Source organism: Terrapene carolina, unplaced genomic scaffold (genome assembly GCF_002925995.2).
Source record: "Terrapene carolina triunguis isolate 2854851 unplaced genomic scaffold, T_m_triunguis-2.0 Scaffold96, whole genome shotgun sequence".
Classification (NCBI taxonomy): Eukaryota; Metazoa; Chordata; order Testudines; family Emydidae; genus Terrapene; species Terrapene triunguis.
In genome coordinates, this window is record NW_020664447.1 from 2,443,435 (window position 1) to 2,467,879 (window position 24,445).

The 24,445-nt window shown below is 40.4% G+C and overlaps 1 protein-coding gene across 2 annotated transcripts in view; it reads left to right on the forward strand.

Moving 5' to 3' along the window:
- Nucleotides 1-90: 90 nt before the first annotated feature.
- Nucleotides 91-24,445, forward strand: part of COPB1 (coatomer protein complex subunit beta 1) — a 34,655-nt gene continuing 10,300 nt past the window's right edge. The window contains exons 1-16 of one of the 2 annotated variants that reach the window (XM_024202157.3): nt 91-366; nt 4,915-5,065; nt 7,955-8,184; nt 12,077-12,246; nt 13,448-13,562; nt 14,746-14,838; nt 15,388-15,525; nt 17,601-17,720; nt 18,310-18,417; nt 18,513-18,659; nt 19,320-19,465; nt 20,696-20,792; nt 21,379-21,539; nt 22,745-22,865; nt 23,314-23,541; nt 23,697-23,876. In XM_024202157.3, the coding sequence (XP_024057925.1) occupies nt 4,975-5,065; nt 7,955-8,184; nt 12,077-12,246; nt 13,448-13,562; nt 14,746-14,838; nt 15,388-15,525; nt 17,601-17,720; nt 18,310-18,417; nt 18,513-18,659; nt 19,320-19,465; nt 20,696-20,792; nt 21,379-21,539; nt 22,745-22,865; nt 23,314-23,541; nt 23,697-23,876 (2,145 nt within the window). In that variant the 5' untranslated portion in view covers nt 91-366; nt 4,915-4,974. Of the gene's footprint in view, nt 371-4,914; nt 5,066-7,954; nt 8,185-12,076; nt 12,247-13,447; nt 13,563-14,745; nt 14,839-15,387; nt 15,526-17,600; nt 17,721-18,309; nt 18,418-18,512; nt 18,660-19,319; nt 19,466-20,695; nt 20,793-21,378; nt 21,540-22,744; nt 22,866-23,313; nt 23,542-23,696; nt 23,877-24,445 lie in introns of both variants that reach the window. The other variant, XM_024202156.2, reaches the window with a different exon arrangement.

Genomic DNA, 24,445 nt, shown 5'->3' on the forward strand with positions numbered 1-24,445 from the left:
CCAAGAACACCCGGGGGAAGTGACGTGGCTGCTCCGTGGCCTCCTGCGTGCCTGCCAGTGCCAGGAGGGCGACTCGGACGGTCAGGGGTCACGGTCACGCGGCGAGTGAGGGGTGCGCGCGGGGCTGGGACTGGCCCATTCAAACGCACAGGACCCAGCCACCGCCGGCCCCTCCTCTCCCGCGCGGGGTGCGCGCGCAGGAGCCCCCATTTGTGCATTGTTGCGTACGGAGGAGGCGTGTCCTGCTGCGGCCGCCGTACTACCGATGTGGTCCGTCACTGTTGGGGGGAGCGGTTCCACGTCAGCCACAGCGGAGCAGCGGGCAGAGCCGGGGCTGGAGGGGGCCTGCCGCGGGCAGCACGGGAGGCAGGTACAGCGCCTAGGGCGGCTGCGGAGCGTGGAGGGCGCGAACTCCTCTGCTGGGCCCGTGTCGCCCTGAGGGCCGCGGCCCGAGACCGGCCCCCGCCCCCTTCCGGAGCCAGCGGCCTCGGTCTGGGCTGAGCCGCAGCCTCGGGGTGGGAGCGGCTCCCCTGGGCGGGCAGCCGTTCCGGTCCCTGTGCTTGAGGGTCCGGGGGGGTACGGTCGCCGTGTAGCCGCCTAGTCAGCGGGTAGCGCGGCCCAGTGCCAGAGCGGGGAGCCGGGACCCCCGGGTTCTGTCCCCGGTCTGCCACCGATTTCTTTCGTGAGCTGTGGGGGCAGCCGCGGAACCATCGGGCCGGGTCTGTGCAGCGCTGGGGAGGCTCCCGGGGAGGTGATGCAGAGAGGTTTAAACTTGAGCCCCCCGCCCACCCTGCGATTGGCTTTGCCCCTCTGGACCTGAGGCTGAGGCCGCCTGCCCAAAACTTATCGCAGGGTCGGAGTGTGAGGTTGCAGCTTTACTTTGTTATGATTTCTTTTCACCGTTTCTAAAAATTCTCATCCTCTTTGGACTGAAACTTTGTGTCAAAATTGTTTGTGGAAAGTTTCAACAAAGATCTATTCAACTGATGTTTGTTTTATTTCTAGATTCTTAAACATATGTTTTTTGTAATGGTTATTTAGCAATATTGTTAAATCTATGGAGTCAATATGAATACATGGACAATTAAAAGTTATATCTATCGATATTTATAATGGAGATTATGAAATAAGCCTTTATTTCTATTTACTATTTAAGTTTCCATTTTGCAGACGTATTTGAATAGCTTTGTGTCAGAGCATTCCCATTGAAGTCAATGGCACATACTTAAAATTGAGTCCATATGAGTTTGCAGGTTTGGGGCCATGGTATTTTTTTTTTTTTTTGTATAGCCATTCATCATTTTTTTTTTTCATAAACATTAGGAAAAATGTGAAATAAAAATGACTGAACTTTAAAACTTCGAACTAATTATGTGGCTAGTTCTCATCAAGGAATAGTCACTTGGAAAAATGAAAAGAGAACTTTTTGAACTGATGTTATAAGCAATTGTAAATTTCCCTTGCATTCTTCATAGATGTTTTTATCCTGTATCTTCAGAGCAGTGAGTTTTAAAATAAGTGAAGTTGCTGAAAAACAAAGTTATGCAGCTCTGTAGTTCTAGAGCTAATGGTTTAGGGCAGGGGTTCCCAAACTTGGTTCGCGGCTTGTTCAGGGTAAGCCCCTGGCGGACCGCAAGATGCTTTGTTTACCTGAGTGTCCGCAGGTACGGCAGCTCCCAGTGTCCACGGTTTGCCGTTCCCTGCCAGGGAGTGAGCGCAGTGGAGCCCCCCTTTGTGGCCTGCACCGCTTCCCGCAGGTCCCATTGGCCGGGAACGGCGAACCACGGCCACTGTGAGCGGCTGTACCTGCGGACGCTTAGGTAAACAAAGCATCTTGCGGCCCGCCAGGGGCTTACCCTGAACAAGCCGCGAACCAAGTTTGGGAACCCCAGGTTTAGGGCAATGGTTCTCAACCAGGGGTGCGTGTATCACTGGGGGTATGCAGAGGTCTTCCAGGGAGGGTACATCAACTCATCTAGATATTTGCCTAGTTTTACAACAGGTTACACAAAAAGCACTAACGAAATGAGTACAAACTAAAATTTCATACAGACAATGACTTGTTTATACTGCTCTATATATTTGACTGCCGCTGCACATTGCGGGGATGTTTTCAGAGAACTATCCACAATGACTCCAAGATCTCTTTCTTGAGTGGTAACAGCTAATTTAGACCCCCATCATTTTATATGTATAGTTGGAATTATGTTTTCCAATGTGCGTTACTTTACATTTATCAACATTGAATTTCATGTGCCATTTTGTTGCTGTCACCCAGTTTTGAGAGATCCCTTTGTAACTCTTTGCAGTCTGCTTTGAATTTAACTATCTTTAGCAGTTTTGTATCATCTGTAAATTTTGCCACCTCATTGTTTACCCCTTTTTGCAGTTCATTTATGAATATGTTAAATAGTACTAATCCGAGGACAGATCCCTGGGGGACTCCACTATTTACGTCTCTCCATTCTGAAAACTGACTATTTATTCCTACCGTTCATTTCCTATCTTTAAACCAGTTATGGATCCATGAGAGGACCTTCCCTCTTATCCCATGACAGCTTACTTTACTTAAGAGCCTTTGGTGAGGGACTTTGTCAAAGGCTTTCTGAATATCTAAGTAAACTATATCCCCTGGATCACTCCTGTCCATATGCTTGTTGACCCCGTCAGAGAATCCTAATAGATTGGTGAGGCATGATTTCCCTTTACAAAAACCATGTTGACTCTTCCCCCAACAAATTGTGTTCATCTATGTGTCTGATAATTCTGTTCTTTACTATAGTTTCAACCAATTTGCCTGGTACTGAAGTTAGGTTTACCAGCCTGTAACTGCCAGGATCACCTCAGGAGCCTTTTAAAAAAATTGGCGTCACATTAGCTATCCTCCACTCATCTGGTACAGAAGCTGATTTGAATGATAAGTTACATATCACAGTTAGTAGTTCTGCAATTTTGAGTTTCTTCAGAACTCTTGGGTGAATACCATCTGGTCCTGGTGATTTATTCCTGTTTAATTTATCAATTTGTTCCAAAACCACCTCCTATGATGCCTCAATCTGGGACAGTTCCTCAGATTTGTCACCTAAAAAGAATGGCTCCGGCTCCCTCACCTACTCAGTCGTGAAGACCTATGCAAAGAATTCATTACATTTCTCGCAATGGCCTTATTTTCCTTGAGTGCTCCTTAGTCCCTCCTATTTTCTGACTGTGGCACATAATATAGTCTAGTCTCCTATGGGCTGTAATACTTTGATCTCATTTTAGTTGCTGGATTAGTGTGCGAGTGCTTGTTAGTATTGGTGGCCTGTGCTATAGGAAGTCAGACTAAATGATCTTTCTGCCCTTAAACTCTGACTTGATCGCACCTGTTTTCACACATTTATAACTTCCTGATTATGCTTTGGGGCTCAAATGCTCCAAGTTTACTACTCTGGTGGCTAAAAATCTCATACTATATAGCATGCTTAATAAATATTAAAATAGAGAGTCTCAAAACTCCATAGTAAAGGGTATATTTCAATTTCCATTTTGAGACCAATTCTGAACTACTTACATACAACTTCCAGGAAAAAAAAAAGATACTTTCTGCATAAATTTATCATGGGTAATCTTTACCCAGAGAATTCTTAAATTTGAAATTAATTGAACAGATGCTTACAAAATATTGGAAAAGTGACAGTTTTTCATTTAAAAAAAAAATCTCCTCCTAATTAAAACATTACTATGTAAAGCTTCAAACTTGTTTTATATACCAGTTCTTAATAAGAACTAGTGAAAAGGACTTTTCTTACACCAAAAATGCTCAGTTATTACAGGGTGATCTCCAATATGTGTTCTGATTTTTGTGAAAGGACTAACAAACATTACAAGTTTTACTCTCCTAACTTAAGGTTATAGCTTCACGGCATAGTTAGCTTCTCTCAAGTTAGCTTAGCCCAAGTGAGAGCTTCCATATTGCAAACAATTCCTATTTGGAGGCTGTTCCAGAACTTCATCCCTCTGATGGTTAGAAACCTTCTAATTTCCAGCCTGGATTTGTTCATGGCCAGTTTATATGAATATTCTTGTGCCAACATTTTTCCTTTAGCTTAAATAGCTCTTTACTCTCCCTGGTACTTACCCCTCTAATGTATTTATAGAGAGCAATCATACACCTTTCAGCCGCCTATTTGCTAGAGTAAACAAGCCAGGCTCTTCCAGTCTGTAAGACAGGCTCTTCATTCCATTGATCATAGAAGTGTGGGACTGGAAGATACCTCAACAGATAATTTAGTCCAGTCCCCTGCACTCATGGCAGAAGTACATAATAACTAGACCATTCCTGACAGGTGTTTGTTTAACCTGTTCTTAAAAACCTCCAATGATGGAGATTCCATAACTGCCCTAAGCAATTTGTTCCAGTTTAAACTAAATTAACTTGTTTCAGTAGTTCTTCTTTACAGTTGTTCCAGTTTAAATTAATCTTTAAAGGGTTAAAGGAAATGTTATAATCTTGGTTATAGTATTTGTTACTATTTTATTTACTATAATACTTTGCTCTTACAGCACTCTTCATTCATAGATCTGCCTTATACTCAATCCACTAGACCCTAGCTGTCCCTATAAAACTTGTTCATTAGTATCTAAGTAGTACACATATTCATTAGATTTTTGCATATTACTTTTTATTTGGGGATTTTGCATACTTGTTTTAACATTTTAATACACAGTATTAATAAGAACATTTATAAAGTGAAAGGGGATCTCACTCTTTCGGGAGAGGTTTTGAATAATGTAGTTTAAAAGTCCTTTAAATCCAAATTTTTAGAGAAATTGAATATTTAATATTTTTGTGGACATTGCAATAGCATACTTTTGTGCTGTTTGTTATGCAGTTATTAACACGTTCCATTAATTTCATTTTGTTTTTTCTAGAGTGCCTGATATTTGTCGGAAGTAGTTCTTCTATTAAGAAAGTATTTGTAACCAAGAACAATGACAGCCGCAGAGAATGTATGTTATACGTTGATTAATGTTCCAATGGATTCAGAACCGCCTTCTGAAATCAGCTTAAAAAATGACCTAGGCAAGTAGTATACTTTATGGCTAGCAGGCGATTCAGTTTTACTTGAATTAACTCTTGTTTTTCTCTCATTATATGATAACCTTTAATGTAATACTTACTGTAAAATATAAAACCAATCTCTCTTAAACGAATGGCTTTTATAGTTATTTTAAAAAGTACATAACTGTAATATTATGTTTAAATAAACTTAATTTGGTAATTGAAAAACTGAACCTTTATCCATAACATTACTATTCTAGTCCAATAAAAAAGTAGTCAGGATACAAACCTGTACTTAAGCATGGGAGTTCAATGGGACTACTCACTCACTTAAATACCTTGCTGAATTGAGGCCCTAGTTGGTTGATATAGGATCTAAAGCACCTATCAGAATATGCCTTACAATTTAAAAGCAAGAAACCTTGGGGCAAAGTTATCATTCTGTTTTATGACTAGAATACGTTTCAAGTATCCTAAGACCTGTTTGAGGATGGGAAATAGAGAGAGGTTACTTCATGGCCCCTCAAATACAAATTCTTTTTGGCCCCTCAAATACAAATTCAAACCACTAAGTAAACTGCCTCCCATGCATAAAAAGGTAAAACTTAATACCTTTCTGTATTTTATGTATGTAGAAAGATAGCATTTCCTATTGAGGTCAGTGAGAGTCAAAGTAGTCCTACAATGCAGATTTCAAGGAGAGTTCCTGGTTGCAAGTTCTGTTCTACCACATCACATGTTGGAATACTTCAACCGTTCTGAAAGCAGAGAAAGGAAAGAGGAGAATACCTCCAAAAACCACTTGAAATAATTAACATTTTCAAAGCCAGTGGTACTCTAGAAACCATTTCCTCCCCATAATTCAAGAGTACCTACATTAGTATGCGTTGGGTCGGAAGTCTGTCCATTGCAAAATAAATGTCTGATGGCCCTAGCAATCTCTTCTAATTAAATACTGATGTATACAGTAATCTGTGAATTTAGGTTTGCTGGATTAATGTTGGATTTTGAAACTTGAGTGAAAATTTCCTCTGTTTACAGTGTTCTGGTAGGAACTGTCCACTAATGACCTGTCATTTATATAGATCCTATCTTTATTGTATCTGAGCAAGTCTCTCTTTTTGTGTCTGTTAATACTCTCTCTCTCTCTCTCTCTCTCTCCTATTTATGTAGTATGTGTTTGTGCTCAGGTAGATTTAATAAGGAATGCACTGACATACTGGAGTCTTGAAGTTTTTGCTGCTTTGTAGTTCAGTACATATTGCCAACACTATTGCATTCTTACTAACTCAGAGGTTACTCCTGAGGGCATTCTGCGTCAAAAAATTAAAATTTTTGCACACAATAGTTTAAAATTGTGCAAATTTTATTTGTTAAATAAATGTGGAGGCTCCAGCATGACATTGGGGAGCACAGGCCACTGGCTGCACAGAGGTGGGAGATGACTGTGCAGCTCCCCCCCGGACATGGACTCAGCAACGAGGCTGCACCCAACCCTGACACAGCGCAAGGACCGGGCCTGCCCCAGAAACACCTCAGGGCCCTGCCCCTCTGTGCCAGGCACACTAGGTGTGGGCAGGCAGGCTCAGAAAGGCAAGATCCAAGTGTGGAGGGGCTTAGTGTGGGGGGATCCAGGTGTGGGTTGAGAGGGTTCTGTGTGGGGCAGTTTGGGTGTGGGCGGCTCAGTGCTGGATCTGGATGCACAGGGGCTTGTTAGGGGGTTCTTCGTGCAACGGTAATGGGAGTCTGCAGGGGGGGCCCAGGTGAAAGTGGTTGGGGCTCAGGGGGGGTGTCTGGGTGTGGGGGGGATAGAGCTCAGCGGGGGGGGTCTTAGTGGGGGGGCCAGATGCTGGGGAAGTGGGGCTTAGTGGGGTGGGGATCCAGGTGCAGCTAGTTGGGGCTCGGTGGCGTGGGGATCTGGGTGCTGGTGGCTTGGGGTGGCTCAGGTGCAGGGAGAGGGGGGCTCATCGGGGGGCTTCTGAGTGCGGGGTGTGTGGCTCGGCAGGAGGGTCTGGGTATGAGGGGGTCTGGATGCGCGGGGTTTGGGGAGATGGAGGAGCAGCTCCTGTAGAGGGATCCCTCTCCCTGCAGTTGAGGAGCAATGGGTGCAGGAAGTGGGGGCAGGGGAAGTTTGCAGAGCTTCCTGCAGCTGGGGGAGAAAGCTGAGCGTGGGTCTGACCCAGCTCCAGATGCCGTGCAGGTGAAGAGGATGTCCTGTCCTCCCCAGCCCAGCCGGGACTAGCAGCTGAGCCTGGTGCAGGGTAGGAGCCACCAGCCTTGTCTTCCCCAGTCCCGCCCCCTGCTCCACAATAATTTACGTTTCTGCCAGCTGCCCTTGGCATCCAAAACATACTGCTGGGGAGGGTTGCATGACTGCTCTTGTGGCTTCCCTTTGCTTCCTTGTCAAAGTCACTTTTCTGCGAGGAAGCAAAGAAGTTTGCAGGGAACATAAATTCTGTGCATACACAGTGGCGCAGAATTCCCCCAGAAGTAAGAGGTTCATATGCAAGAGTGACTGCAACACCATAATGCATTGTGATTTCTTGGTGTGAATATGGTCTGTCAGTAATGGAATTCCGAATTAACTGAGCTGCAGTGGAAGCTAAATTACAGCTGTATTTATTAAACCTCCTATGCTCTTTATTATTCTCTTAAATTTAGGAGTATGAATTCATTACAGTCGGGTCCTGGTCTGTGACTAGGGCTCCTAGGTACTTCGGTAATACAAAAAAATAGTAATGTGGTGGTGTCCTGAGGGGCAAGGTTTATATTTGCTGGCATCAAGTATCAATATTTCTGTTAGATTGTTTTAACAAGCCTTGATTATTTAAGTAATTCTGGGAGCGCCTGTTATTTGTCACTTTCTATAATTGCTGTGCTTACTTTTGAACTCCTCCTTCCCTCTACCAGAAAAAGGAGATGTAAAGTCTAAGACAGAGGCCTTGAAGAAAGTAATTATCATGATCCTGAACGGTGAAAAACTACCTGGACTTCTGATGACTATTATTCGTTTTGTACTGCCTCTTCAAGATCATACCATCAAAAAACTGCTGTTAGTCTTTTGGGAGATAGTTCCGAAGACCACTCCAGACGGCAAACTATTACAAGAAATGATCCTTGTATGTGATGCCTATAGAAAGGTAAACATGTTTGTTATTGTATGTTTTTACGCCCTATCACCCTTGTATCTGACCAATCTCTACATAAAGCATATCCAGGTAATATAATATTTTGATCCAAATGAGTGGATGCACTGCATTCCTTTCCTCAGTGACCTAACCACTCTGCCTGCATGGGTCAGAACCGAGGAATTGCCATCCGGAAGATCTGTTGCCAAGAAAATACAAATATTTTCAGTTATGCCTAAACAAAGATGTGCACTGTCTGCTTTCCAGCAGGAGTGGAGCTGAGTGGTGAGGACCAACCCTGTTACCTTTTCCTGTGATATCTTCTCTGGGGATTAACAATGTTGGATGCAGTTGTTATGAGGGAGTATAAAAGGGAGAGGTTATCTTTGAAATAACTGTATCCTATGCTATTTAGGACTTTACAGATGGTAACCAGCACCTTCAGTTATACTGGAACATGAAATTGCGGGACACATGTCCATGTGTAATATGCACTTATCAATTTCTCTTACCTTCTAAAAGATGGCATATGTGTCTGGTCTAGCTGGAGCATTCAGGTAACCTTCAGGAGTAGCCCTGGATAATTTGCATAGTTAAGTGCTAAAGGCATGGACTGTGGTGGCGTAGTCTGCATCTGAGAGGAAAGGTTGTAATGTCTTGGCCGGTTGCAGATAAAAGATGACGATTCTGGTCATGGCTGATATCTTTTGTCTTATGCAGTGTTGTTCTAGCCATGTTGGTCCCAGGGTTTTAGAGAGACAAGGTGGGCGAGGTAATATCTTTTATTGACCCAACTTCTGTTGGTGAGAGAGACAAGCTTTCGAGCTTACAGAGACCTGAAGAACTCTATGTAAGCTCGAAAGCTTCTCTCTCTCACCAACAGAAGTTGGTCCAATGAAAGATGTTACCTCACTCACCTTGTGTCTCTAATATCCTTTGTATTAATCAGATTTAGCCTGTGAGCTAGTTTTCGTCCACTCGCTGGAAGTTCCAGGAAATAGCTCTGTCCAGATAAATGAAAGAGGCATACACCTGAGCATCATCATAGTGAATTTACTATTTCCCTCTGTGGTTTCACAAACACTGAATAAAAGAGGCCTCAATTTTGCACCCTGAGGGATTCCTTTGGTGAGAAAGAATGAGAAAATACTGGTTAGTGTGATAAACAGTGGTCTCAGCACATTAATTGCCCAGCTGTTGTCAAAAATATTTTATAGACATTGCAAAAAAAGATGTTTTAAGGAGGGATTAGAAAGAAGGCAAGGCTTTATGGGAGACTCCTTCCATACAGAGTGGGAGCGAGAGAGAAAGCATGAAAGTACTTGTTCCGAAATTTAACAAGTGGGCAGTGAAGGCTGACATCATTGGCAGAGCAGAAGTGGGATGCCATCTCAAGATCAGTGGAATAGGTCTAATAGAATCAACCTGTATTTCTGACCTTTATCCATCTTTTTGAAGAGATTGACTGCTGAGTTTAATAGATTCTGTGCCATGTCCAGGTTTGAGACCCAACTGAATATGGTCCAGAAAAGGAGGATATTGGGTGCTGCTAGATTTTGGCATTCTGTCACCTATCCCTCAGAAAGAGTTTAGAAATAGGGCAGAAATTGGCAAGTTTGTTTGAGCAGGGACCAGACCCTATCATGTTTAAGGGTGGTTGCAACTGCCTTCCCTCAAGGAGGCATTAATTATCTCTCTCAATAAAGAGCACAAACATTTTACACTAGGAGGGTCATAACTTCAGCTTGTTGAATGAACATTTCTCTTCCAGTGCGTTTGAAACGTACTGTTCTGAACTGTTAGAAGAGACTGTACATTCATTCTTTTCTGCACTGATGCTACTGCTTTGGTGCCATTGAGACTGTCCTGAATCTGATAAACATTATCCTTGAAATATGATGAGAAAACTTAACTAGATCTCAAAGTCAAATGTTTTTGATAGTGAACAGTCTGGAGTAATACAATGACATTGCTAGACCACATTCTTTCCAATGAAATCTTCAAATTATGAAAATATGGATAGTCAGTTATTTTTCCTAGATTTTTTTTTTTAATTGTCATTTTCAACCAGAATAATGTAGTAATCAGCATGATTCATTCAGCATGGTTGCCATTGGGTCTGAAACACTTTAGGAATTTGCTTGTTTTTGTTGATCAGGAAAAATAACTATATTGGAATCATACAAGTAGCAGTAAAAGCTTAAAAACTTGAGGCCAAGGAGTGTAGCAATGCCACACAAGTGTCTGGGTGTTTTCCATTTATAACAAGTACATTCCTTTGTAAATTTGGAAGTCCCCTTCCTGTTTGCTTGGTGATGCATGCAGTGGTCTCAGTGCTTATTTCCAGGTGACCATGCCTGCTCCACACACCAGGCAATCCCCCGCTTGGAGCAGTGCCGAGCTGCTGGATCTCATCAGCATTTGGGGAGAGGAGGCTGTGCAGTCCCAGCTGCACTCCAGCCATAGGAATTATGATACCTACGGGAAGAAAGTCCCTGCTTGCAGCTTCCTGAACAGGCCAGTGTTCCCAAAGATGCGTGCATCATGCATCTTTCTGGATCAGCCTACATTAATGTCCTTGAAACGCCCACGGTGATCCACGAACGCCTGGGAACCATTGAGAAATACCCCTTGCGATTAATGTACTCGCTGGCTAGGTGGTCTGGTGCCAGAATTGGAATATGCGTGCCATCTATCGCCCCTCTGCAATTAGGGAAGCCCATCCACAATGTCATGCACATTGCCCAGAGTCACAGTCTTTCGGAGCAGGATGCGATTAATGGCCCTGAACACTTCCATCAACAAGACTCAAACGTTCGACTTTCCCACTCCGAACTGGTTAGCACCCAATCGGTAGAAGTCTGGAGTAGCCAGCTTCCACAGTGCAATCGCCCCGCGCTTCTCCAGCGACAGGGCAGCTCAGTCTCGTGTCCTTGCTGGGGCGAGCTCATCACACAGTCCCATAAATGTGGCTTTCCTCATGTGAAAGTTCTGCAGCCATTGCTTGTCCTCCCAGACGTGCATCACGACGTGATCCCACCACTCAGTGCTTGTTTCCTGAGCCCAAAAGCGGCGTTCCACTGTGGTCAGCACCTCTGACTGCCACCAGCAATATCGTGTTGTAGCTACTTCATGTGGCAAGATCAATGTCACACTCCTCTTGCCGTTGTAGTTTAAGGAATAATTCCACTGCCACTCGTGACGTGTTGGTCAGAGCGAGCAGCATACTGGTCAGCAGTTCGGGATCCATTCCTGCAGCCTGAAAGAGGCAGGGCGCGCAGTACACAAACCATTGAAAGATGGCACCAAATGTGGACGGAAGCACAGGGATTGCTGGAATGCGAAGCAATGCATCACGGGGCATTGGGACTGGACCCAGGATGACCCGCGACCCCCTCCGCCTTCCCACAAGTCTTAGCAGCAAAAGAGAAAGAGGCACTCTGTGGGATAGCTGCCCAGAGTGCACTGTTCCGAGTAGTGCTGCAAGTGCCGCAAGTGTGAACAACTATCAGTGTGAATACACAACAGCGGTTTTCCTTCTGCGCTCTCTGAGCAGCGCTATAACTGTGCCAGTGCAGACGTGCCCTTTATGTTCTGGTTACAGACATTCAGATTTCCCTTATTCCACTCTCTCCACTGAAGAGAGATCTGTTATCCCATATGTGGTAATCGTTCTAAACCCCCCCAATGTTTCTAGGGTCATAAAGAATTAAAATCTATATATTGGGAGTAAAATAAAATAATCTTTCCTATATCTCAACACAGTTTAATTACAAAATTGAGAGTGTTTTATCAGTCATTTTAGCTCTTGTTCAGAGGGCAAATGTTTAACAGCAGGGAAGATTGTAAAATGGTAATACTCGGTATCTCAGCAAACACTAATACTTTACTTTTCTTGTTTTAGGATCTTCAGCACCCCAATGAATTTATCCGGGGCTCTACTCTTCGTTTTCTTTGCAAGCTGAAAGAAGCAGAATTACTGGAACCTTTGATGCCAGCTATTCGTGCATGTTTGGAACATCGTCACAGCTATGTGCGCAGAAATGCAGTCCTGGCAATCTACACAATTTACAGGTAAAAATTCTAAATTATTTAAACCTTTGGATCCTGGAGGCCCAGGCTAATGTCAGAGGATTTCACCTGGGCAGTCTTGATAGAAAAGGAGGCTAATATGAGATTCATTTGAATTTTATTTTTGATCCTGCTTAATTCAGTAGACTTAGAATATATAGTACCTTTTACCATTACAGATTTCTCAAATATAACTAAGGCCCTGATCCTGCAAGCCACTTTGAGTGAGCAAACCTCTGCACCTGCCCAGAGCGCCACTGAAATCAGCTTAGTTTAGGTTGTTGGGAATGAAGATTGTACAGCTGCTGTGAATACATAGAAAGTGGGACAACTTCCAGCTAATTTTATTTTTATTTTTTTCATTAATTAGTACAACATTATAATTTAGTTATATATGGAGTAGCAGTAATGTGAAAATTGTTCTCAAATGAAAACTGTATTTGTGTGATTGAATAATACAAATAAACTAAAATTAAACCAAAACCATTGAGGGGGGGAGGTCTAAGGGTATGTCTACACCCAGCCGCTAGTTCAGCGGCTGGCAATCGAAGTTCTGGGTTCGACTTATCGCGTCTTGTCTGGACGCGATAAGTCGAACCAGGAAGTGCTCGCCGTCGACTGCGGTACTCCAGCTAGACGAGAGGAGTACCGCGGAGTCGACGGGGGAGCCTGCCTGCCGCGTGTGGACCGAGATAAGTTCGAACTAAGGTACTTCGAACTTCAGCTACGTTATTCACGTAGCTGAAGTTGCGTACCTTTGTTCGATTTGGGGGTTTAGTGTAGACCAAGCCTTAGTTACCAGAGTAACAAGCAATAATTCAATAAATGTGAATGTGTATATTTCTTACATCCATTCACTTTTTAACGTAAGTGCACAAAGGTTTTTGAACAAAAAATTAAAGATCCTATCTATTAACACTAAACATTTTAAACATCTATGTAGAACACATGCAGTTAAGTATTTAGCTATACACCTCTACCTCGATATAACGCTGTCCTCGGGAGCCAAAAAATCTTACCGCGTTATATTGAACTTGCTTTGATCCACCGGAGTGCGCAGCCCCGCCCCCCTCCCCCACCGGAGCACTGCTTTACCGCGTTATATCCGAATTCGTGTTATATCGGGTCGCGTTATATCGAGGTAGCGGTGTATCACTCTGTTTACCTTTCTTACGTTTTTTTTTCCAAAATATTTTTTTAAAAGAAACTTTGAACATCTTATACCTGATGCTCCTGAATTGATCCATGATTTCCTGGTGAATGAGAAAGATGCAAGCTGCAAAAGAAATGCATTTATGATGCTAATTCATGCAGATCAGGTAAAATTGGTTGTCCTAATTCTCTTATGGTTTTGATATTTTCCTTAAAATTATTTTTGAACACCTAGTTAATGACTGACTATCCTGTTGTTTGATTTGTTGGTGGTGTAAATTATCAAGGTACTTTTGCATAAAATAGGTGCAAGTTAGTTAGTTCTATGAAAATTATAAACTAGAACTGAAATATTTTTAAAGGTTTAATTTGTTAATAAAAAATACATGGTACAGAAATTTGAGGTGGGAAAGCTCTCAGGTCATGCAAAAGAATAAATTTTTGAGAGGTACAGTATGCTTAGTTTCCCTGGTTATACTTTGGCTGTTTAATTTGGGGCAGAGGTAGCTGAATGTTCTATTTTGACCGAAGTTAGGTTCCTGTATATCGTTTATTGGTTGCTTATTCAGAATATGAGTTTACACTGGCTTCCAACGTTATTTTTGGAGGAACAACTTAATAAGTAAAATGTTAAAGTTTCCCTGGCTTCTGCAGTTCTGTCCATCTCTGTTGCTGAAGATTTTCAGGATTTTTAAGAGTGTGAAAACTCTAAACGTAGAGCTAATGGAGATATTTGTAAACAATTGGATATGGCAGATGTTTTAATATAACAAATATACCTCCCTTATTTAAAGACTATTCATAGATTTGTGAAGTATTTGGAAATGTTGAAGAAGAATAAAGCTAAGTGAGGCCTTTACACCTCTCTGTTTTCAAACAGTGCAGTCCCCTTATGTGGAAGGGAGATACACTGGCACTGAGAGGCATAATCATTTTTAGCCATGTCAAGATTTGCCACATTACCTACCATTTTGTAATTTATATTCGTTATTTATTTCTCAAATGATCTCTCCAGTCTTGGCTCAGAAACCTTTTGCCTCATTGGCTCAAAAATTGTTATGCAGCAATGTTTTGGTTATAAGGGGTTTTGACCTATTTGCCTGATTGGTGGCAACAAATAAGAAAATAATTGTGTGAAAGTATTGGTCTTTAGGGCCTAAAGGAATTCATTATTTTGTAATTTTATTTTTGTATATTGTTTTATGCGCTGTTCTAAAAGTGTAAGTTGAATTTAGCAGAAGGAATAATCTGTGCTTTTAATTTTTATATTGTGATCACTTTAAAATTTGTATTAAAATATAACAGTGTTACAAGTAATCTGAATGGTTTGTTTTTATTTTATTTCCATAGGATCGTGCTTTGGATTATCTGAGTACCTGCATTGACCAAGTCCAGACATTTGGTGACATTCTTCAGCTGGTTATTGTTGAACTAATTTACAAGGTATGGGGAAATGACTGCAGTCATATAAATAAATGTGCATTTTTACTCTATATTGAAAAAATACAGTTCAGAAAGGTTGGCTGGATAGTGAGATGTTTCATAACTAGAAATCTAGTCTTAAGTGAGCAGCTAGTCCATTTGGGAATGATGACTCATTGTTTAGCTGAATTGGATATAATTTCTCTTGAAAGCAATGGACTGGTCAAGCTTAGAAGGTGCAAGCTAATGCAGTGAAATTTGCACACATCTGATTTGCTTTAACCTGGACTGGGAATAAATATTTTTTGTTTTCTGTGTTTTTCCCTCTTTTACTTATGGAGTACTCCATAGGACTAGCTAATGCAGGACATTCTTTACAAGTTGAGGTCTTAAGAGGTGTATAATACTCTCTTACTTCATATTGCTTGGTTCCTATCAATCTAGACTGAGGGGCTCTTATCCTCGAACAAGGTCATTCCTGCTTTTCACTGCCTCCTAGGGTTCTTGTATTTTTAAAATAGCTTTTTATTTTTCTTCAGTATGCTTTCCATCTATTGTTTTCTCATCTAGGTCTGCCACGCTAATCCATCAGAAAGAGCTCGATTTATACGCTGTATTTACAACTTATTGCAATCATCTAGTCCTGCAGTAAAATATGAAGCAGCAGGAACACTAGTTACACTCTCCAGTGCACCAACAGCAATCAAGGTATTGTAATGATTTATGATGTTTAAGAATGCTTTAATAACTTCTCTGCATTACACTGGGTTAGCATACATTACAGTTTAACATGTGTAATGTCTGAAAGATTGACGTTCTTGGTTGCATGACTGTTTTGACACTAGACAAATGACTCAACCATCTTGTGAATATCTCCCTTTTCAGTGGTTGGCTAACGTGAGCCTCTGGATGTTTGTCATTGGGCAGTAGGAAATGAGTTGGTGGTCTCTATCCAGTTGCCAGTGGACAGATGTAAACATTACACAAACCACCTCCACAGTTGATACTAACTTGAAGTCTTCTTGGCACTCTTAGCAATGAAGCCAAATGCTGAATAGTTACAGACTAAGGCCTGGTCTACACTGGGGGGGGTTTCGATCTAAGTTACGCAACTTCAGCTACGTGAAAAATGTAGCTGAAGTTGATATACTTAGATCTACTTACCGCGGTGTCTTAACTGCGGTAAGTCAATGGCTGACGCTCTCCAGTCGACTCCGCCTGCGCCTCTCGCCCTGGTGGAGTACCGGAGTTGATAGGAAAGCGCTTGGTGGTCGATTTATTGCATCTAGACTAGACGCGATAAATTGACTCCCGCTGGATCGATCGCAGCCCGTCAATCCAGCGGGTAATGTAGACAAGCCCAGAATTACGCTCTCATCCATAGTTGTGGTCCTTTTAGGTCAGGTTTGAAGTGTGTTAATGAGACAGGGAAGGTTTGAGCAATCTTATGCTGTTGCTGGCTTTTCTGTGCCCATTTTATGGGTAAACAGAAGACTGTGATGTAAAGGGCAGTCACCCTGACACTATACAGTATAAAAAAAATAAAAAACTCTACCTTGAATGGTACCTTACAGTATGTGCTAACTACTTATGCTAAACAATCTGTTCCACCTTGCATTTTGCTGCGATCGTGGGCGTACCTTTCCCAGACCTGAAGAAGAGCTCTGTGTGGCTTGAAAGCATCTCTCTCTCTCTCTCTCTCACACACTCACACTCACACTCACACTCACACACACAGAAATTGGTCCAATAAAAGATATTACCCCTCCAACCTTGTCTCTCTACTATAGTATCAAAGTCAAGTGAAGTATTCATTCTTTTATGTTCTTGGTACAGTGCAGTCACTTTTGCTAAATAAGATATGATAATTAGAATCCATGTAATTAAAACCATACTTAAAACAGCAGCAAGTATTGGCATATCTGGTTTGGTTTTAGTCTATTGTGGAGACCCAAATGTTGTAGAAATCAGTGGGAGTCTTTCTGTTCATTTCATTGAGCTTTGGATCAGGTCTGTGTACTGTAAGTTGGCATCAGCATGTTAGGTTTTGTTTTTTTTTAATTTGTTGTTTAATATTTGTCATGAACTTGCAGAACATGTTCAGAGTTAACCAGATATCCTAATGGTATGATCTTTATATGAGTGTTCTGTACCTACACAAGTAGCTTCATTCAAGTAGACCAGCCTGTGTAAATATGGGCTACTCATTTGAGTAAAGCTTGCGAGATTGGCCCCTTAATGTGCAGCTGGGCTTATATTTTGTTTATTTGATCTTTTTGGAAGATGGAACCGTAGAAACAGACCCTATCTTTAGCCTGTAAAATTTGTAGTGTGAGTATAAATCATGTTATATGGGCTGGTGAGATTACCTTTGTGAGCTGGAAGAACAAAGCTAATTTAGATGAGCTTTCAATCTCACCATTGCCTTTGCAACTTTCTGGAGTTAGGTGCTAGTGTAAAAAAAAAAAAAAAAAAAAAAATTCTGGGTATTTCTGGCCAGCGTTTCTGCTCAATAGGTAAAACTGCCTTGTAGCATACAAAATGCATCATCAGGTGAGCCCTAAATTGGAAAACAGTTCCAGCAATGAAATCCTAGAAAACTGTTCAGCTGTCTAGTTTCTCTTGCATATTATTAAAATAACCCCTCATACGTTTCTAGAGTGTGTTCCTTCATTAGATTTCCCCCAGGAATTGGTGTTTCCTAGGAATAGTTGTTCTTATCTTTCCCACAATTTCTACAAAATTTTTAAAAAATGCTTTCACTTCTTTTTTTTATTATTTAGGCAGCAGCTCAGTGTTACATTGACTTAATTATTAAAGAGAGTGATAACAATGTGAAACTGATTGTATTGGATCGCTTGATTGAGCTGAAGGAGCATCCTGCTCATGAACGAGTGTTACAAGTAAGTGCCCTACTGTTGTTGTTTTTTGTTTGCACTGGGAAAACCTATATTAGATTTTCCTTTAACTAAAATAAAAATAAAATTCTGTCATTATGGTAAGAAAAAATAATGTACTTTCAACATTTAAAATAATTGGTGTGTTTATGAAATGCTGCTGGGCAGTATTTTATGTTTAGGTCTAGTTTGACTTGATAGCATGAGAACTAGCAGCGATAAAGGGTGACTTTTTTGGAAAACTTCAATGATTCAGTTTGTTTGAAAAATGCCACATAAAATTACAGTGTATTAGACAAATATTTTGAATTTCCTTAATGAACAGTCAGGCTTCAGATACTAATCTCAGAACAGGAAAAAAAAGAAAAAATCTTAATTGAGATGATGAATCATTTTACCATTATACTTTTCTGTCAATATGCTATACACAACTTACACATTTTTTAAATGATCTCTTCAGTAATTCTGTACTGTAGCTTGGAATTTGTATATTTGCACAAAAAAGAAAGAAGACTTAATTAAAGCAAGAAAATTATTTTTTGTCTGACTAAATGTTGGTTTTGAAACTTAATTTAAGTGCGTTTATTGATTTCAGGATCTCGTTATGGACATACTGAGAGTGCTGAGTACTCCAGATTTAGAAGTGCGCAAGAAAACCCTTCAGTTAGCTCTGGATCTTGTATCTTCCAGAAATGTGGAAGAGGTAAATACGTATTTTTGTGTGTGTGTGCTTTTATTCTATCTTGTTCTTCAGTGAAGCATGTGGTTCAGTTGAAACTTATTTGATGTGTTTTATAGTTGGTGATTGTTTTGAAGAAAGAAGTGATTAAAACAAACAATGTGACAGAACATGAAGATACTGACAAATACAGACAGTTGCTTGTTAGGACACTGCATTCCTGTAGCGTTCGGTTTCCAGATATGGCTGCAAATGTTATTCCTGTGGTATGCAAATATTTAATTATATTTACAGTAAATGTGTTTTACCTGATCTCCAAAATCCTTGTTACTTTATCCAAGAAAATAACTGAAGCTGAGATCTTACCTTTTAATATCTTCTTTGTAATGGCATTATTGTAAATTATACTTTTATTCACCTAAAAAGTTTAGGGCTTCTTTGTTATTTGCCAGTTACCCATCTTGTATACGTTTTACTTTTTGTGTTTAAAAAAAAAAAAAAAAAAATTACTGTTCTTGATGAACACGAACTGGAAAAAAATTATTTTTTTTTATCAGTACACAGTAACCCATGCAAATAGAAAAAATGTTTCAAGGTCCTTATTTATTGGAATGTGCAAGTTTTGTTTGAATAAAGTATGATGGCATGAATTCTTTGATCTCTAGGGAGTGAATATTAAAGATATATAGTTCGTACTCTTTATTCTTCTGAATTAGTAGAGAGAACTTTGGGGTATCTCAACTTAAATCGGTTTGACATCAGTTTGCAAATGACAGGCAAAATGCTATATTCACTTTTGTTTCTTGTCCTTGTTCCTTCTGTTGCTGTTCAGCACTTGGTGCTGTAATAGTTCTTGTAAAGGTTGTGATCATTTAAAGTTATGTAACTTTGCTGTTTGAGCTAATGTTCACTCTTGTTTGTCCTAGTTGATGGAGTTCCTAAGTGATAACAATGAAGCTGCAGCTGCTGATGTCTTGGAATTTGTGCGTGAAGCAATTCAGCGGTTTGATAATCTCAGACTACTTATTGTTGAGAAGATGCTGGAAGTCTTTCATGCCATTAAAACTGTCAAGTAGGTTTAAAATATTTTTAAAGAGTACACTGCACATTAACTAAATTTAAGAATTCTCATGCACTTTGAAACTGTTTGAAAGGGGAAATTAGATGAGAGAATTTTATTTTGAGCAATCTTCAGACTACAGTCATCCCTACTTAAATTGAATTTATATTTGCCAGGAAATTATTTCTGGGGAATTTCTTTCCCTCCAAATTTGTGTGAAAAACGTAATAAATTCATATTGCATTGAGTGAGGAACATTGACTTAATAAATCTCATTTTTATGATGCAATTGTTAGTTGTTTGCTTTTCATTTACTAGACAGCAGCATTGATAATGAAGGCTAAATCTAAAATATTGTAATTGTTAAAATAACCTAGTGTTGCCAAGGGATGACCACAATATGATTTTAAATGCATTTGAAGGAAACTAGAAATTGCTTATTGTATTTTATCAGAGAACTCGCTGTAAAAGGATTCCAATCCACATAGCAGAATATGAAATAAGTGGTGGCTACAAGGAGTCCACGCTTCCTTTGCAGGGCACTAAACATTTAGTATTCTGATGGACCAGTAGAGCTTCAGTCATAGCAGAAGTAATCACGTTTTTTCTATGACATTATACCACTTTTATTATTGTGATACCTAGCGCACATCTGAATCATAACTTCATTACAATCCAGATAAAATTGTAACCTCCTATTGGGCAGGAGATGGACTAAATTGAACAATTGGAGATTGTTCATCCACAATACCTGTTTTGATTGAAATCTTTCTAGAATATATTTTTCCTTATTGACCTAATAGCAGATTTAAAATCTGACCCAATTTTAATGTGTATGGTTTATTAGAAACATTACAACTGACCTCATAATAAAATAGCGGTTCAGCTAAACATTTTAAAGTGTTGGAATTGAATTTACACATGTTAAGATTAATGTAGCAGGGAATAAATCCTTAGCAGAAAACTCGCCTTGTATAGTTATTTTAATTTGAATGTTGAGTTTATAATTATACAATGGGATAGGATAGCAGTGCCAAAAAGCTGATTGTCTTGACCAGTCACGTTATATGTTTTTTAGCTTGTTGCATACTGTAAGCACAATGTATTTTCTTTTCCTCATGCTGTAACTCATAGCCCCATGAAAGCTGTTCAGTGTAGCACTTCCTCATTGTGCATTAGAGCACAATGGAAAAATCATTACCAGTAGTGCTTGAAAATGTGTCTTAATTATGTTTATCTCAGGATTTACAGGGGAGCTTTGTGGATCCTTGGAGAATATTGCAGCACAAAGGAAGATATACAAAGTGTAATGACAGAAGTCCGCAGATCACTGGGAGAGGTATGTGTGTATTGTCTAAAAAACTCTTTCTGCTTTCATTTCTATATTTTTGTATGTAATGTGTGTTTCAAGAGAAGATTTAAAAATTGATATAAGATGCAATAGTATTTTGAACTTCAAGACTTTGCAGGCTCTGTCATGTGTAGATAATCAGATCTGATTATCTGATGATTCTTGTTTCCCCTTCTGACAATGAGATTCTTATTGGGAAAGAATACAGCAAATTTGAAATTATAGGGTACACCTTGACTAGTGTGTGTCTGCTCACAAATGGCGAGTACATGAGGTTTTAATTTGTAAAAGGCATCCAAGACAGTATAGTGGGGGCAAGGCTTATTCCTGTTTTGGGATGAGCTCCTGTGTACATTAACGCCCCCTTCTAAAAGAAATTTAAAAAAACCCTCCATATTATTATGCTGTAATTGACCTTTCCCTGTTTAAGAGGTGGAGAAGCTGAGGAAAGTGACAACACTTTTATGAAAAAAAGGCTGCTTTCCTTAAAACAAAAAGATTGTCTTTATATTCAAATTCTTTACTGAATTCTTTAATTTAGCATATATTAATGTCTCCTGTTGTTCATTGTCAGATCCCAATAGTGGAATCTGAAATAAAGAAAGAAGCTGGTGATATGAAACCTGAAGAGGAGGTGACTGTGGGTCCAACCCAAAAATTGGTGACGGAGATGGGCACCTATGCTACACAGAGTGCCCTCAGTAGTTCCCGACCTGCCAAAAAGGAAGAAGATAGGTAACTAGGCATTTTATATTTTACTAGTGGTAGCTACATTAAAAATGGTTAGAACTTTAAAGCCTTTCCAGAATTCTTCTCTGCCTGAAAAGGAATTTCTGCACGTATTCTTCAGCTAAACATTTCTTCCTACGAGAGGGTTTCGGTGTGTGTTTGAAACATTCATTGCTCTATTGCCCCTCCATATCCTCCTTTCTTATGTCAATCTCCAATAGCAAAACTTGTGTCTATCACCCCTTTAGTTCTTAAATGTACAAACAAAACAGGGTGGATTGATACTTGGCCAAAATGTGGCGCTGTAGCGGCAATAAAATACGGAAATTGCCACATTTTCTAGTTGTTTCCGCTTTTCCAGAAAACAGTTTATTTAGGCTGAAAACCATTTTTCTGTGATACAGACTGATCTAGTTTAATATTTTCTTTTAATCCTGGGTTGTTCTGTAGCTTTATGATGTGGACTGGCAGTGGAAATCTAAGAGTTTTTTCTTCTATTATATTCTCCACTTTCTGTCTTCTCATTTGTCATTTTGTTTCCTCCATTTTTCTCCATGATTTTCTCCATAAGTCTTACTATTCTTTCCTTTTCTGTTTTAGTCTCTCCCTCTCTGTTCAGTGCTGAGTTAATACCTGAGCTTTATGGTAAAGACCATTGCCCTATTGAAGGCTATTATCTTCCAGATTATACTTTGACCACTTGTGATCTTTAGTCAACACATGGCACTTCTTGTAAAAGTACATTGTTAACTCTGATGTACTGGCCAAATTCCAATATGGGTAAATTACATTCTATCTACCTAAATTCTCCCTACAGTTTTAATTGGGTCTGGTGTTCGTCACTTGTTACCTAAATTATTGCTTAATGTTCCTGTGCTCTGCTAAACAGTTGCATGTTCTATCTCATGTACTGGGTGAAATGATTACTATACTCTTATATACTTCACAGTGAGTTATTTTGTGGCTTAGTTAGCTCATACTGGTACAGAGCTGTGAGATCCTTTGATGATAAAAGTGAAAGTTATCCTTTATTCTTTCCACTTCCCATCTCACTGCCAGTGTAAGTAAAACTTCACTTAGTCTCTGAGACCTTCCAAACTGTCTGTACAACACTGGTCTCACAATATGAGAGCTAAAGTAAAATATGGAAAAAAGGAGGAGAGAGACAATGTCTTCCAAAACTAACACCCCATGATTGACTTTCTTTGCAGACCTCCATTACGAGGATTCTTGCTGGATGGGGATTTCTTTGTTGCTGCCTCCCTTGCCACAACTTTGACTAAGATTGCCCTACGCTATGTGGCTCTTGTTCAGGAAAAGAAGAAACAAAATGTAAGTCATATTTCCTCTGGTAGTTCTTACAGATCTGATCATAAGCTTTTGAGAGAGGCCCAAAAATGAAATGCTTACATTGAGTGTTTGATGATAATTAATCTAGTCCCAAATAGAATCATAGAAGATTACGGTTGGAAGAGACCTCAGGAGGTCGTCTAGTCCAACCCCCTGCTCAAAGCAGGACCAACCCCAACTAAATCAGTTGGGGACCAAAGGAGGACCAACCTCAACTAAATATTTCTTACTATTTTCCAACTGGTATGACTGGCAGGTCTCTTGGGTTCTAAGCAACAAGTCACTGACACAAATCATCTTACCTACTGGGATATAGTTTTAATTTTTAACCATATTTTAAACTTGAATGTTAAGACAAATATAATATTCCTACAATTTTAAGGATATGTAAGATTTAATAACCCCCTTCCTCTCTCCTTTCCACCTTTAGTCTTTTATTGCCGAGGCTATGTTGCTAATGGCCACTATTCTCCATTTGGGTAAGTCATCTCTTCCCAAGAAGCCAATTACAGATGACGACGTGGATCGTATCTCCCTATGTCTGAAGGTTTTGTCAGAATGTTCTCCTCTAATGAATGATATTTTCAACAAGGAGTGCAGACAGTCCCTTTCTCATATGCTGTCAGCTAAACTAGAAGAGGAGAAACTTTCTCAGAAGGTGAGATATTGTAAATTTCATTATGTAATCATAAACTTTTGGGTGCTTGAATTTTGAAGTAAGCTCACATCCAGGGATACTCCAGGAGCTGCATAAAGTTCACTACTTCAGTGTATGTTAGAAGATAGAATTAATACCTTGCTTTCTTACCACAGAAAGAGTCAGAGAAGAGGAATGTGACAGTTCAGCCAGATGACCCCATTTCCTTCATGCAGCTTACTGCTAAAAATGAAATGAACTCAAAGGAAGACCAATTTCAGCTGAGCCTTCTGGCAGCAATGGGGACCACACAAAGAAAAGAAGCTGCTGATCCCTTGGCATCCAAACTCAACAAGGTAATGTATAATTCAGTATCTTATTTCTGTAAGCGTATTGCTCACACCTAGCGTCAAATGTTGACAATTGGGTTTGTGGGGGCTAAGGAACCTAATTAAGCTCATCAGGTATCTGAAAAGTTCAGTTAGGTTTTGTTGTTGGAGAGGAAGGCTGGGGGGGGGAGTCCTGAGAAGTGAAGAATCCTTTTGTCCCTGTGCTTCATGGTGCTCCCTTGGCCCCCTGATATCGGGTGCGGGGGTGGGAATTGGAGAAGAGAAACCAGGAAGTGGTGACGTGGTGCACTGTGGAGACCTTGAGTTTGTTGGATGGCTCAAGAGCCGAGTAAGGTTTATTGGGTGATGGGAGGAGGACGACAGGGAGTGCCATGGAGTGAAGATCCTGTTCTTTCTTCCCCGTATCCTGAGGCTCTTTTGGCCCCATGCAGTATTTTTTTGCGCCACTTTCCTGCCTTCTACTCCCCAGAAGCCATTCAGGAGGGTCCAAGGGAAAGAACCCCTACTTCGCTACTGCTCTGGGGACCAGGAAGCAGAAATATCTTAAAAAATCAAAAACAAACCTAAGAAACTTC